Source organism: Biomphalaria glabrata, chromosome 2 (genome assembly GCF_947242115.1).
Source record: "Biomphalaria glabrata chromosome 2, xgBioGlab47.1, whole genome shotgun sequence".
NCBI lineage: Eukaryota > Metazoa > Mollusca > Gastropoda > Planorbidae > Biomphalaria > Biomphalaria glabrata.
Window position 1 is genome coordinate 28,059,233 of NC_074712.1, and position 12,895 is coordinate 28,072,127.

A 12,895-nucleotide genomic window follows, 5' to 3' on the forward strand; every position below is an offset into this window, starting at 1 on the left:
ATGGGCACCATGTCACGGTTGCAGAAAATAGTGTGGGACAATATATTGATATTGCTGACTAATAATACTAAAGTATGAGTCTACCGGACCTGTGTGATGAGCACTTTGCTATAAGGAAGTGAAATATGGTCAACCTACTTAGGTCAGTAAAAAAGCTGAATGTCTTCCACCTCCGATGCCTAAGGCAGATCTTTAAAATAATATGGGAAGATAAAATAACCAATGAGAAAGTGCTACGAAGAGCAGAGTGCCAGGACATCCACTCTGTTATCAGCAGCAGATGCCTTTGCAGGCTTGGCCACGTTCGTAGAATGCCAGTAGGTCGACTTCCACAAGACATTCTGTATGGCGATCTAATAGAAGGCAGGAGAGCCGCTGTTCGCCCACTATACGGATGTGCAAACGCGACATGAAACTCTTCAAAATCGACACTATCAGCTGGGAAAAAGTGGCACTGGAATGTGACTGGATAGATCCACATGGAGAGAGAGCATAAAGGAAGGGTCTTTTGGCTATTAGTTTGTTATTAAGTTAACAACAATGCCTGGTCGTGCGGTTTGCGATTAGACTGATTATCTCGACGGTCCAGGGCTCATAGCTGTTCGCTGCCATCTCCCGTCGTCCAGCGGGAGGTTTGGACTACGAAAAATTATCTTTAACTTTAAAGAAACATCCGAAACATGTAAAATATTTTACAGCAAAAACAACTACATTTTTACAACGCCAAATGTTTTAGTATAACATTATTACTTTTGACAATCAAAACAAAATCACAAAAGAAAAGTCTTGAATATTGCTTGCAAATAAGCGGATCAGATATGTTTTTGACGGGGGCCGCCTCTCAGTTAGTGTGATAAAACAAACTCTCTTTGTAATCTTGTTCTTTCTTTGATCTGTTCTTACACAATAGTGCCGGACTTAAAGCCCTAATGAAGTTTACAAAATGCTTTAAAAATGCCTACTAGTGGGTTCTAGTGCACTATGCTATTCGAATAAGATTCATTTCTTAATGTGATACTTCTGTTTACATAATAAATAAATCTACACTCTACGCTGTCAGAAGATAAACTATTGCCTTGATAATTAAAATTTGTCAAGTGTATAATGAGGATATGTCAAAACTGCTCGCTATAAAAGTAGCTCGTTTTTTTAACTTACAACTAAAGCGAAGTTGGTATCTAAATTCGTTTTTTGAAACAATATTTCAATCAGTATTTCACAACATGAGTTAGTTAATAAATCGAAAATGTATTTTTGAATAATCCATTGATACTTTTTCCATTGTGATCTAGATGCAATTTTTTTGTACCAATGCGCGAATCTATGAATGAAGTCTGAGTTATTAATGAAGAAGTCTGTGACTTTTTTTTTTTTTTAAATGAAGTTTTTCATTTAAAAGTGGTGTATTTTTTTTGTTGAAAAATCTGCTTGCATAGATAATTTTTTTTAAATTAAATTGATCACTGTTAGAAAAAAAGTAGCCTTTGCATCAGAACTTTGAATGTTTTAAAATATCATGATGTCCAATTTTCATTTTTTCTTCTAGTTTCTTATATCTAAACGGGACGGACAAACAGACAGACCAAACAAAACTAATAGCGTCATTTCCTCTTTTGGGGGGCGCTAGAAATCACTGTTCGTATCATTATGGAATACTTATGTGGAATTAAAGTTATCCGAAACTCCAACGAGATCGCATAATCAACAAGGTTACAAAAGACAGTTTGTGTGGAAACACAAACTCAAAATCGGCCCCCGAAGTGGCCCACCCAGGCAGGCTTCAATGTTTTCAGAAAGAACATCCGAATGAAATTATGTCAAAGACAAATGAGAGATAAGAATGGAGAAAGAAGGTTGACAGATCTTGTGTAGTGCCCCGACTTTCGCGCACATCAAAGGATAGATGAAAGTGAATGTAAAGTTAGATGTGAACCTGGCCTAACTAGTTCCCCTTTTATAGACCTTGTGGTCTATAGGGCAGATGTAAAGTTCATTTGTTTTTATGGCCTACGGTTAACGAGGGTGTCATGTAGCCAGCACAACGACCAACCGCCTTTACTTTTCCCCAACTAATGTCAGGTACCCATTAGAGCTGAGTGGACTTAGAGGCGCCCAAGGATTCCAAAGTTGAAAATCCCAGTCTTCACCAGGTTTCGAACCCAGGACCACCGGTTCAGAAGCCAAGCGCTTTACCGCTCAGCCACCGCGCCTCCCCTGGCCTAACTGATGTATTATAATTGATATAATTGTTTTGAAAATGTCCAATCTTTTATCCGTAACACTATCGTGTAAGAAAAAAATTCGGGAAAATGAAGTTTACAAGATTACTATTCGTTTTAAATTAGGTCTAACTTATAATGCATTCTAATTAGCTTTTTCTCTTTAAAAAACTGCTTGGATAACTGATTTTAAAAATTAGATTTTTCGCTTTCAGAAAAAAAAAAGTAGCAGTTGCATCAGAACTTTGAATGGTCTAAAATATTGTGATGTCGGATTTTTTCTTTTCTAGTTTACGAGATCTAAACGGGGCGGACGGACAGACGGACAGACATTTCGCACAAAACTAATAGCGTCTTTTCCCCTTTCGGGGGCCGTTAAAAATCCTTTTGTGTTTCATGGAGTTTTGTGTGAATTGCAGTTCACGCGATAATATGAAAACCTACTTATTAATTGATGTTCGGGGGCCGGTAAAAATGATCAAACTTATTCTACTTATCTTGTTTATAGTACTGCTTGCCTAATAGAGGTTAGATAATAAATATAATTAGTTTTTTCTGTTTGTTGTTTTTAGCGGCCATAAAAGTGTAAAAGCCAACATTTTTTTTTATTTGTTATTGTCTGTCCGTTGGTTCGCCTGTCATATTTATAAAACAAACAAAAAATGAAAATTTATTGAAGATATTATTTCTTAATACCACCCTCAATGTTCAGACTAAACATGTTTAGATTGAATGTAATGTTTCGATACACGAACCCTGTGCAACTGACGCAAATGTTTAGGTTTTAGTTGCAATAGTTTCATCTCTCTTTGAGATGATGAGTTTTGATGATAATGTTAATGATTATTAATCCATCTCTCAGAAATTCTGACACTTCTCACATCAATATAACTTACGTAAGACAAACTCTTGACTTGATCAGATACATCTCATTAGGTGGGAGAGTTTCTTGCTCTACTTCCGCCACTTAGTGGATATAAAACATGCTGAAATAAATCTGATCATTTACCTGCTCTGATCACGTCGATCAAACAGCTCAATTGAACAGTACCCAGCCTGCCGATTCCATTAGCCATCATGAAGTCTGCCATAGTACTTTGCCTTCTTGTTGCTGTCAGTGCTGCCATGGTGAGTTATAAACAAGTGTTGGTTTTACCTGTTAGCAATATAGTAGTGCTTCCTTACCATCGTTTAAGATTATCATTTTTGTTTGAAATCAGACACCGACAAAGCTTGTGACTGATAAAATACTTAAGTCTGTCACGCGCTTCTGTTCTGCTTCTGAAAAATATTTTTAAAATGCCATTTCTCCTTTATGACTCGGATGACTCTTTGTAACAGTGAGAGTACTTAGCTCGTAATAACGTCTGAATAATGAATAATAAGGAAGAAATAAGAAAAGAAAGATTCTTTGTACCACCCTAACCCACATCCTAATATAATCATCTAGTAAGAGTTAGTAAACGTCTATTGATAGGTCTCAGAAGGTTCAGACTTAAAAGACTGAGGAGAAAATGTATTTATTTATTTAAAATTTTAATGAATACATGCAGCATTTCATTGTCTAAACCTCAAGTCAATTTTAATTATTCTTTTATTATACTTTTAAAAAATATTTTAAGGTCAAAATATAAAATCAAACCAGACTTTTCCCAGTGTAGCCAATTAGCTAGTATTTTCCCCAAATATACAATCTGAGCCGTTTTCGAGAACCGTGTTCGCCCAAGTTTTGATGTTGTTTAAAGAATAAATAGATGAGGATTTGTCCAAATTAGTAATGCCCAATTCACACGCATCACACAAAATATTCAATGTTCGATATAATATGGGATAAAATGATGAAGCTAAATGATGAACACAAGTGTTGTCATGTTTTAAGTGTTGTCATGTTTGAACAATTTGTTGCGCAGCTCAGAGGTGCACTTCACAAGTACGACATTTGATATCATGACATGAGATAATGTATTCAATAAACATATGTCTACATGACATGAGATAATGTATTCAATAAACATATGTCTACATGACATGAGATAATGTATTCAATAAACATATGTCTACATGACATGAGATAATGTATTCAATAAACATATGTCTACATGACATGAGATAATGTATTCAATAAACATATGTCTACATGACATGAGATAATGTATTCAATAAACATATGTCTACATGACATGAGATAATGTATTCAATAAACATATGTCTACATGACATGAGATAATGTATTCAATAAACATATGTCTACATGACATGAGATAATGTATTCAATAAACATATGTCTACATGACATGAGATAATGTATTCAATAAACATATGTCTACATGACATGAGATAATGTATTCAATAAACATATGTCTACATGACATGAGATAATGTATTCAATAAACATATGTCTACATGACATGAGATAATGTATTCAATAAACATATGTCTACATGACATGAGATAATGTATTCAATAAACATATGTCTACATGACATGAGATAATGTATTCAATAAACATATGTCTACATGACATGAGATAATGTATTCAATAAACATATGTCTACATGACATGAGATAATGTATTCAATAAACATATGTCTACATTTAAAATGGTACAGTATATCAGTAAAATTAACACAAAAAAATCATTAAGACTGATAATACCGTTGTTTATTGGCGAAATAATGCATAAGTGACAAAGCTCAATTCATATCGCCTCAGTGTCATCTGTAACATTAGGGCAGACCTTAGACCGATAGTTCCAATTTGGGCCGCCGCGCCTAACATGGGCACGCCATTTACATTTAGCATATCACTATACAACTTGGCTCCAGTCATAGGCTTTTAAAGATGTGGGGCTTTAGTTGTTAACATAGTTAGTTATCGTACGATTTACGTAACCTTAATTAACACACTGGCGCCTATTGCATTTGAGTTGCTTCCTATTGTAGAGGTGTCTAATCTGGGCATGTAGAATGTCTACTGATCATAAGATAGGTTGCGTGTTTCTATAGGCGTATTATTACCTTTGAGTTCGTAGCAATAAACATACAGATCAAGACACTTACAATAACGTAAATCAGCAGGTGTATATAGAGTGTGAATGCTAAATCAATAAAGGGAAGAGTCTAGTCTCAGTCACTACAATAAACGATGTTACTTCTATGAAACTATAGCCTCAACTGTCCGTTTATCTATGTTATCAACAGTCTCGCTTTCAATTAATGTCATACTTGCGCGTTCACTAGCAGTCACCTAAAGTGCGTCTCTACACTGCATATTGTATAAAAAAATTGATATAATGATCTAAAAAATAATAGTTGTTATTGTAAACAAATGTAGAAGAAATGAAAAGCATTCAAGGAGTCTTAGTTGCTTTATGTATAACATCAATGTCTCAGATCACTACAGAAGAGTTGAGAGAACAACCGCATGGTAGACATTGATTTTTGTAGGCAGGGGAAGCGATTTACTCTGAAGGCGTCCAAAAGCACTACTGGCCCTGGATAGACAGTTATCAACTGTCCTTGAAAGCGAGGCTTCATTTGATACTATACTACCTAGATATGTGAAGTGGTCTACAAAGTTTTAGGGGCTGTCCGTTTACGGTGATCTTTGAGGCTGAGTAGGTTTTATTGGATGACTTCTGGAATATAACTTCAGATTTCTCGAGGTTTATAGATAAACCGAAAGAGATCGCAGCCTATGGAAATTTGTTGACCGCGTTCTGGAGAACATGTTTATTGTCAGCTAGCAGGGCGCAATCATCGGCATAGAGAAGCTTTGTTATGACCATCACTTATGCTTTTATATGTGATAGTAGACGTGGAAGATTGAACACATTGCCGTCCGAACTAAACCTGATGTAGATGCTTTCGTGCAATCGCTGCCAAATTTGAATATAGTGTCACTGATATAGACTAGAATATATCATTTAGTCTGATAATAATCTACTATCGTGAACTATTACTTGTTTCTTCAGGCATACTCAAGCGGATACCAATCTGGTAGTGACTACGCTGGTAAAAATTACAACAATGACTACCAAGCTGGCAGTAACTACAATGGCTACCCCGGGGGTTACAATGGTTATAGCAAAGGATACCAAGGTAAAAATTACAACAACGGCTACGCCGGAAACAGCGATGGCTACAATGGCAATGGCTACAGCAATGGCTACAAGGGCAATGGCTACAGCAATGGCTACAATGGCAATGGTTACCAAAACAACGGCTACAAAGGCAATAACGGATACTAAATAATACCCTCATGGTAAGAAAGAGAATTAGCCTAAATTCTGATTGAATACTTTATGAGTCAATCGCTCATTTAGTTTAACTAGTATGATTTTTCAAAGTAAAAAGAAAAAAATTAATTAATTTTAATTTGACAAAAGAAATTAGTCTAGTTCTAGATGCAAGACCGGTTTTTTAAAGGGCATTCACTTTCGGAAATTTCCGAATGTAAGGCACTATTGATGCAATACTTAATAAATAAATGTTCAGAAAAAAAATGCCCATCGTCTTCTAAGTCCAGATATAAAGGATTATCATTGGTTAATTATTCATTATTAGTAGTCATTTGCTTAGCTAGGGTTTTTACTGGAGAAGGGGGGGGGGTAAAAAATATTTCATTGTTTTTGTAATCTAGCATGCGTTAGTTATTAAGAGATAAACAAGACAGCTATACGTTGTATAACTGAGGTACTGTCTTTTTAAAACGTATCTGTAATGTTGTCTATACAAAGTTAGAAATGTTTTATCAATGTATCCGGCTTGAAATAACATTACACGGAGCATTAAAAGTGGTCTCTCATTATCATTTAAATAGTTTTAACCCTCAACACTATCCTGGGTTTGAATATTGGTGAGGACTAGAATTGTTAGGGTGCCTCTGAGTCCACCCAACTCTAATGGGTACCTGACTTTACACAAACTTTAACATCTTCTGTTGAATAGATCGGGAGGTCTGGAACTTTACTTTTAATTGAACTGTCCGAAGTCACACGTGTTTTTGACTCTTTATCACAATTCCTCTATTCAGCTCCAACATTTTTAATAGAAATTTGACAGTATATATTTTTGGGAAAAGAAATATAAGCTGTTTGGCCACACTGGAGAATCTCTAGTTTGAGCGTTTTAATTCTTTAAAGTATAATTTTAAAAATATTTAATTTTTGATTTTAAACAGACTAAGTCTTATTATAGAATTTAATAATATAATACACGTTTATGAACATTTTCCACACCATCTTGTAAGTCTAGATCTATAGGTCTATTATAAGAATATATATATTCTGACTCTGGCTTTATGTTTACATATATTAAACCAGGATTTTTTTTCGTGGGAATAAGGTCATGATAGATAGTATTTCAGCTTTCTTGAAGTTATTACCTATTAAGCGTAAAGCAATCGCTCTTAAGAAACAGTCATCAGCTTTATAAAGGAGAAATTGCACTTTTAAAAAAAAATATTTTTATTTTTATTTCTTTGTGTGTGTAGACTTTATACATTTACTTTATTTTCACCCATTTTTATTGTAAGAATAATACTTTTAAAGAAAATACATTTTTAATTCAGCATTCATGGTTTAGCAATAAAATAAAACTTGCCTTTATAATTATTTTTCTTTTCCCAGAAGTCAACTTCTTTTTAGAGTACAGATCTCAAAGTGGATACGACCACATCTAATAATTTTTTTTTGTAGATTTAAAAGTACTAATAAAGATTCACTAAAACTAATGGTTTCAGTTTAATTATATTAAATATGGACTCTATGTATTGAAATGTGCGTGTTTCTTGTATATCTTCTATTTGGTGCAAACTTTTAAAAGCCTTGTTTCTGTCTAAGATAATAAGTGTTATTGTAAATACTATTTATATCATGAACAAATTCTACAATGATTAAGATTTCTAAGAGAAATGTTCTCCTTTACTGTTACAGAAAAATCCTTTTCAATGTTTTACCATGTTCACAGCTGCAGTAATTAAGTTTCAATATCACTGCCTGGTTTACAATCTTAGCATTAAAATAAAAATAAAAATAAACTACAGAAAAACTTAAATGCTGATAGCAAAGCCAGTGGTAGCAAACAAACTTTAATCAGACATTCCTAAAAAGGCTAGAAAGATTTTAAAAGTAAAACAAGGTTACAAAGACAGTTTGTGTGGAAACAAAAACTTAAAATCGGCCCCCGAAGTGGTCCACCCACCAGGCAGGCTTCAATATTTTCAGAAAGAACATCCAAATGAAATTATATCAAAGACAAATGAGAGATAAGAATGGAGAAAGAAGGTTGACAGATCTTGTATAGTGCCCCAATGGTGCTGCAGATCAAAGGATAGGTGCAAGTGAATGCAAAGTTAGATGTGAACCTGGCCTAATTAGTTCCCCCTTCAGACCTTGTGGTCTATAGGGCAGATGATGTAAAGTTCATCTGTTTTTGTGGCCTACGGTTAACGAGGGTATCATCTAGCCAGCACAACGACCAAACGTCTTTACTTTTCCCCAACTAATGTCAGGAACCCATTAAAGCTAGGTAGACTCAGAGGCGCCCAAGGATTCCGAAGTTGAAAATCCCAGTCTTCACCAGGATTCGAACCCGGGACCCTTGGTTCGGAAGCTAAGCGCTTTACAGAGCCTCTCCTGGTGTTTACAAGATGTAATTGTTTTGAAAATGCTTAGTCTTTTATTCGAATTCTCAAAAACAATGCATAAAAAAAAATTTGTAAGAAAATGGAATTTATAAGATTACTATTCGTTCTAAATTAGGTCTAACTTAAAATGCATACTAATTAGCTTTTTCTCTTTAAAAAACTGCTTGCATATCCATCCCATCATCCATCCCAGTGGCGCTACAGCCCATGGAGGGCTCTGGCCTGCTTTAACACATCCTTCCATTCAGATCTCTCCTGGGCCTTTCGTCTCCACGCCCTAACCCCAAGCTGCTTCAGATCTGCTTCCACGTCATCTATCCATCGCATTCGGGGTCTGCCTTTGAGTCGCCTGCCTTTTGATTTTTGCCTGTATACGATTTTCGCCCCTCTGTTGTCTGACATTCTTTCAAGGTGACCTGCCCAACGTAGTCTGTTCTTTTTTATTTCGTTCACTATTGGTGGGTCTTCATATAATTGATATAACTCATGGTTAGTGCGTGTCCTCCACCCTGTTTCATCCTGTATGGCACCATATATTGCATAACTGATTTTAAAAATTAGATTTTTCGCTTTTAGGAAAAAAAAAGTAGCCGTTGCATCAGAACTTTGAATGGTCTAAAATATTGTGATGTCGGATTTTCAATACCTTTTCTAGTTTACGAGATCTAAACGGGACGGACGGACAGACGGACAGACGGACAGACATTTCGCACAAAACTAATAGCGTCTTTTCCCCTTTCTAGGGCCGCTAAAAATGCCCTCTGGGACAGAATTTTGAGATTTACCATCACTAATGCTATACAAGATACCGTAATTTTATACGAGTTATCCTATCTACAGAGATGTCTGCAACGGGACATGAGAGCCACGGCATCGACCAAAGTATATGGGAGGAGATAGCCCAAGACTTGACAGCATGGAGACAGAATGTACGTGCTGGTACGGACTTCGCCGAGTGCAAAAGAAATGAAGCTGCGTCATCCAAGAGAAAGAAAAAGAAAGCCTTCCTTGTCAGCTAACCCTGGGACAGATGCATATACATGCACGAACTTTGATCAAGACGTAACCAAAGCCAGTGACTTCTCGAGCGCACCCATCTTCTTCTGAGACAACAGGAGACATATTATTATTATTTACGCTTTCTTACAAACACGAAACAGTGTTTGGAAGAGAATTTGTTTTCAATACTCTTTTTATACTTTCCATTTATAATACTTAGTTTTTAGGATTTGAGTTGAGACAGTTATTCTTAAATTTTACAAAAAAAAAAAAAAAAAATTAACAATTACCAAAAAAACATACACCATTGATTATCATACTAAAGCATGTGGACCGTTTCCGGTCCGTAACGTGATGATACCCACTTTTAATCATAGTGAGTAATGAAGCCTCGGGGGCTCATAAGTTTTGATTCAATGATTTTTTGCTATAAAGAGGTCAATGACAGACTTGAAGAATGTAGATATCTGCCAGAAGGTTTAAACTGCTGACATTTACAACCAAAGAAAATGAAAACAAAAAGGTTTTATCGCAGTCCATTGCAATCCTTCCATGTAACACTACTATATCTTTGGCTAGAACAAACCAAACATGAATTGATATGCATAAACATTAAATGTGAAAATACCTAGAAAAAAAATAAAAGGGATATAAATGATAAGGAACACAGTATGATGTCGTATTGAAACTATTCGTAAACTAATATCTAAATCATGACAACATTAAAACCAAGTCGTTAACGCGTATCTAATTCACGACAAGATTAAAATCAAATCATTAACTGGTATCTAATTCACGACAAGATTAAAATCAAATCATTAACTGGTATCTAATTCACGACAAGATTAAAATCAAATCATTAACTGGTATCTAATTCACGAGAAGATTAAAATCAAATCATTAACTGGTATCTAATTCACGAGAAGATTTAAAATCAAATCATTAACTGGTATCTAATTCACGAGAAGATTTAAAATCAAGTCGTTAACTGGCATCTAATTCACGAGAAGATTTAAAATCAAGTCGTTAACTGGTATCTAATTCACCACAAGAAAAAGCTATTCATTTCAATGTACGTTTATTTGAACTGGGTTTGAGAATGTGGCGTAGCTAGCAATATCCGTTTTGGATTGGACCACACGAGGCATCAAGTGATGAGGGAATCATACTAAGGACACATTTTCTCAGTAAAAACAGCACATTGTACACACATGAACAAGCGCAAACTACTGTATTTGAAATGTAAGCTGAAAATGCACTTATTTTTCTTTGTTTATCACCTTTGATCTTTCTTAAATAAAATGTAAGCACTTTTAAATGCCCATTTTCTTCTGAGGCTCATGACACATGCTGTTACTTTGGCTTTATATGAGAGACCAAAATGATGATGGTATATTTTCTTACTGTATTGTTCAGTATGTTTCTTCTTCCTGATCTAGGGCTCACAAATATACATCTTAGAGATCTTGATTTTAATTTCACTGTAAATCTATTAAGTTTCAGCCTACCCGCTTCTTATATTAGACACTACCGAAATGTCACGCATGCGCAGAACAGAACACCTTGCTAAGTCTAAATCAGTGGTTCCCAAACTTTTTTGTCTCGTAGACCCCTTGCCATGTTTTCTGCTTTTCGGTAGACCCCCTGCTTAACTTATATTGCATTTTTTTTTTGCAATTTTTTTAAAAACTAATTTCTAATTTTAGTGAGTTGAAGAGTGAAAATGCAATTTAAAGCTACAAATTAAGTATTAAATAATAACAAATTTTTATTGATTAAATTCAAATGAAATGTAAACCAATTAAATTAGCATTTAAATGTATTGCTGGAATCATCAAACACACTGGAAATGTTTCTTTACCCAGGCTTATCATCTGTTCCTACGGATGTCATGTTTCATACATTCTATGAAGAAGACATTCCAACATTAAATATTAATTCATTTATTTGTATTAAGAATCAGTGTAAAAAGTTTTCGCAAAGAGTTTCTCGTGTATTTCTTGATCTTTCACGTGTCCGCGTAACCTTTTTCACTAAAGGAGAAGGGTGAAGGTGAGTAACTGGCGCCTTAGCCAGTAGGCTTCAAGCAGGAAGGGCTCATTAGCCACATAGCAGAAGGAAAAATGAATTCAAAACGCTGCTGCCTTGCAACTATACCGAAACATGGGAAAGCTGTCGTGGGTTCATCATCATCATCATTCCTTTGGGTTCCTCATGGAACATTGGGCCTTGACAAAAACACTCCACTCTCCACGGTCTCTTGCTAGTTTTTTTATGGTTTCCCAGCTCTTTCCGGTCCTCTCGGCTTCTTCTAATACACTGCGTCACCACGTTCTTTTTGGTCTTCCTCTGCGTCTTGTTCCCTTGGGGTTCCACTCAAAGGCCTGTCTAGCTCTGTTGCTGGTATCTTTTCTAAGGGTGTGACCAATCCATCTCCACTTCCTCTCTAACATCTGCACTTCTATATTTTTCTGTCCACTCATCTCCCACAGTTTGGTGTTTTCTACTTTGTCGTCCCAGTGTATTTTTAGGATATTTCTCAGGCATCTGTTGATGAATGTCTGTACTTTTTTATTGTCTCCTCCGTAATTCTCCATGTTTCAGAACCATACAGTAGGACAGCCTTGACATTAGAGCTCAAGATTCTTAGTTTAGTCTTGTTTGAGATGTGAGGAGATTTCCAAGTTGGTTTTAGCTGTGTAAATGTCTGACGCGCTAGATTTATACGGCGTTTAATGTCTTCATCTGTTCCACTTCATATACTGACTACACTCCCAAGGTATATAAAATTTTCTACTTGGTCTATTGTCTGAGAATCCAGTACATGGGTTAACCTGAGGAAAAATAAGGAGCTGGCGACCCTTAGGCAGTTTGCAGCTTAAAGAAATTATTTTAATAATATCAGATGTAGGTGTGTGTAAAACAGTTTTCACAACTACAACGGCTGGTAAAATCCATGTTTTACCAATAGTGTTTTCCGTATTTAGCTATAAGTTAAGAGATATTGTAAGACACTCGCAAACCAACAT

The 12,895-nt window shown here is 35.4% G+C and overlaps 1 protein-coding gene across 2 annotated transcripts; it reads left to right on the top strand.

Moving 5' to 3' along the window:
* Window positions 1-3,188: 3,188 nt before the first annotated feature.
* LOC106075853 (RNA-binding protein squid-like) lies at window positions 3,189-7,952 on the top strand. 2 transcript variants are annotated; one of them, XM_056019804.1, is made up of 4 exons: window positions 3,189-3,347; window positions 6,193-6,367; window positions 6,407-6,482; window positions 7,849-7,952. In XM_056019804.1, exons 1-3 carry the CDS (start codon window positions 3,297-3,299, stop codon window positions 6,466-6,468), a joined length of 288 nt encoding a protein of 95 aa, XP_055875779.1. In that variant the 5' UTR covers window positions 3,189-3,296; the 3' UTR covers window positions 6,469-6,482; window positions 7,849-7,952. The 2 variants fall into 2 exon arrangements, with proteins under 2 accessions (XP_055875779.1, XP_055875778.1); XM_056019803.1 differs by having other exon boundaries at window positions 6,193-6,482.
* The last annotated feature ends 4,943 nt before the right edge of the window (window positions 7,953-12,895 follow it).

What these genes read in the sequence shown, in the direction of transcription:
- LOC106075853 (XM_056019803.1), top strand. Translation starts at nt 3,297, where the DNA reads ATGAAGTCTGCCATAGTACTTTGCCTTCTTGTTGCTGTCAGTGCTGCC. An exon ending in TTGCTGTCAGTGCTGCCATG is followed by an intron (nt 3,348 to 6,192) that starts GTGAGTTATAAA and finishes TTGTTTCTTCAG; the next exon opens with GCATACTCAAGCGGATACCA.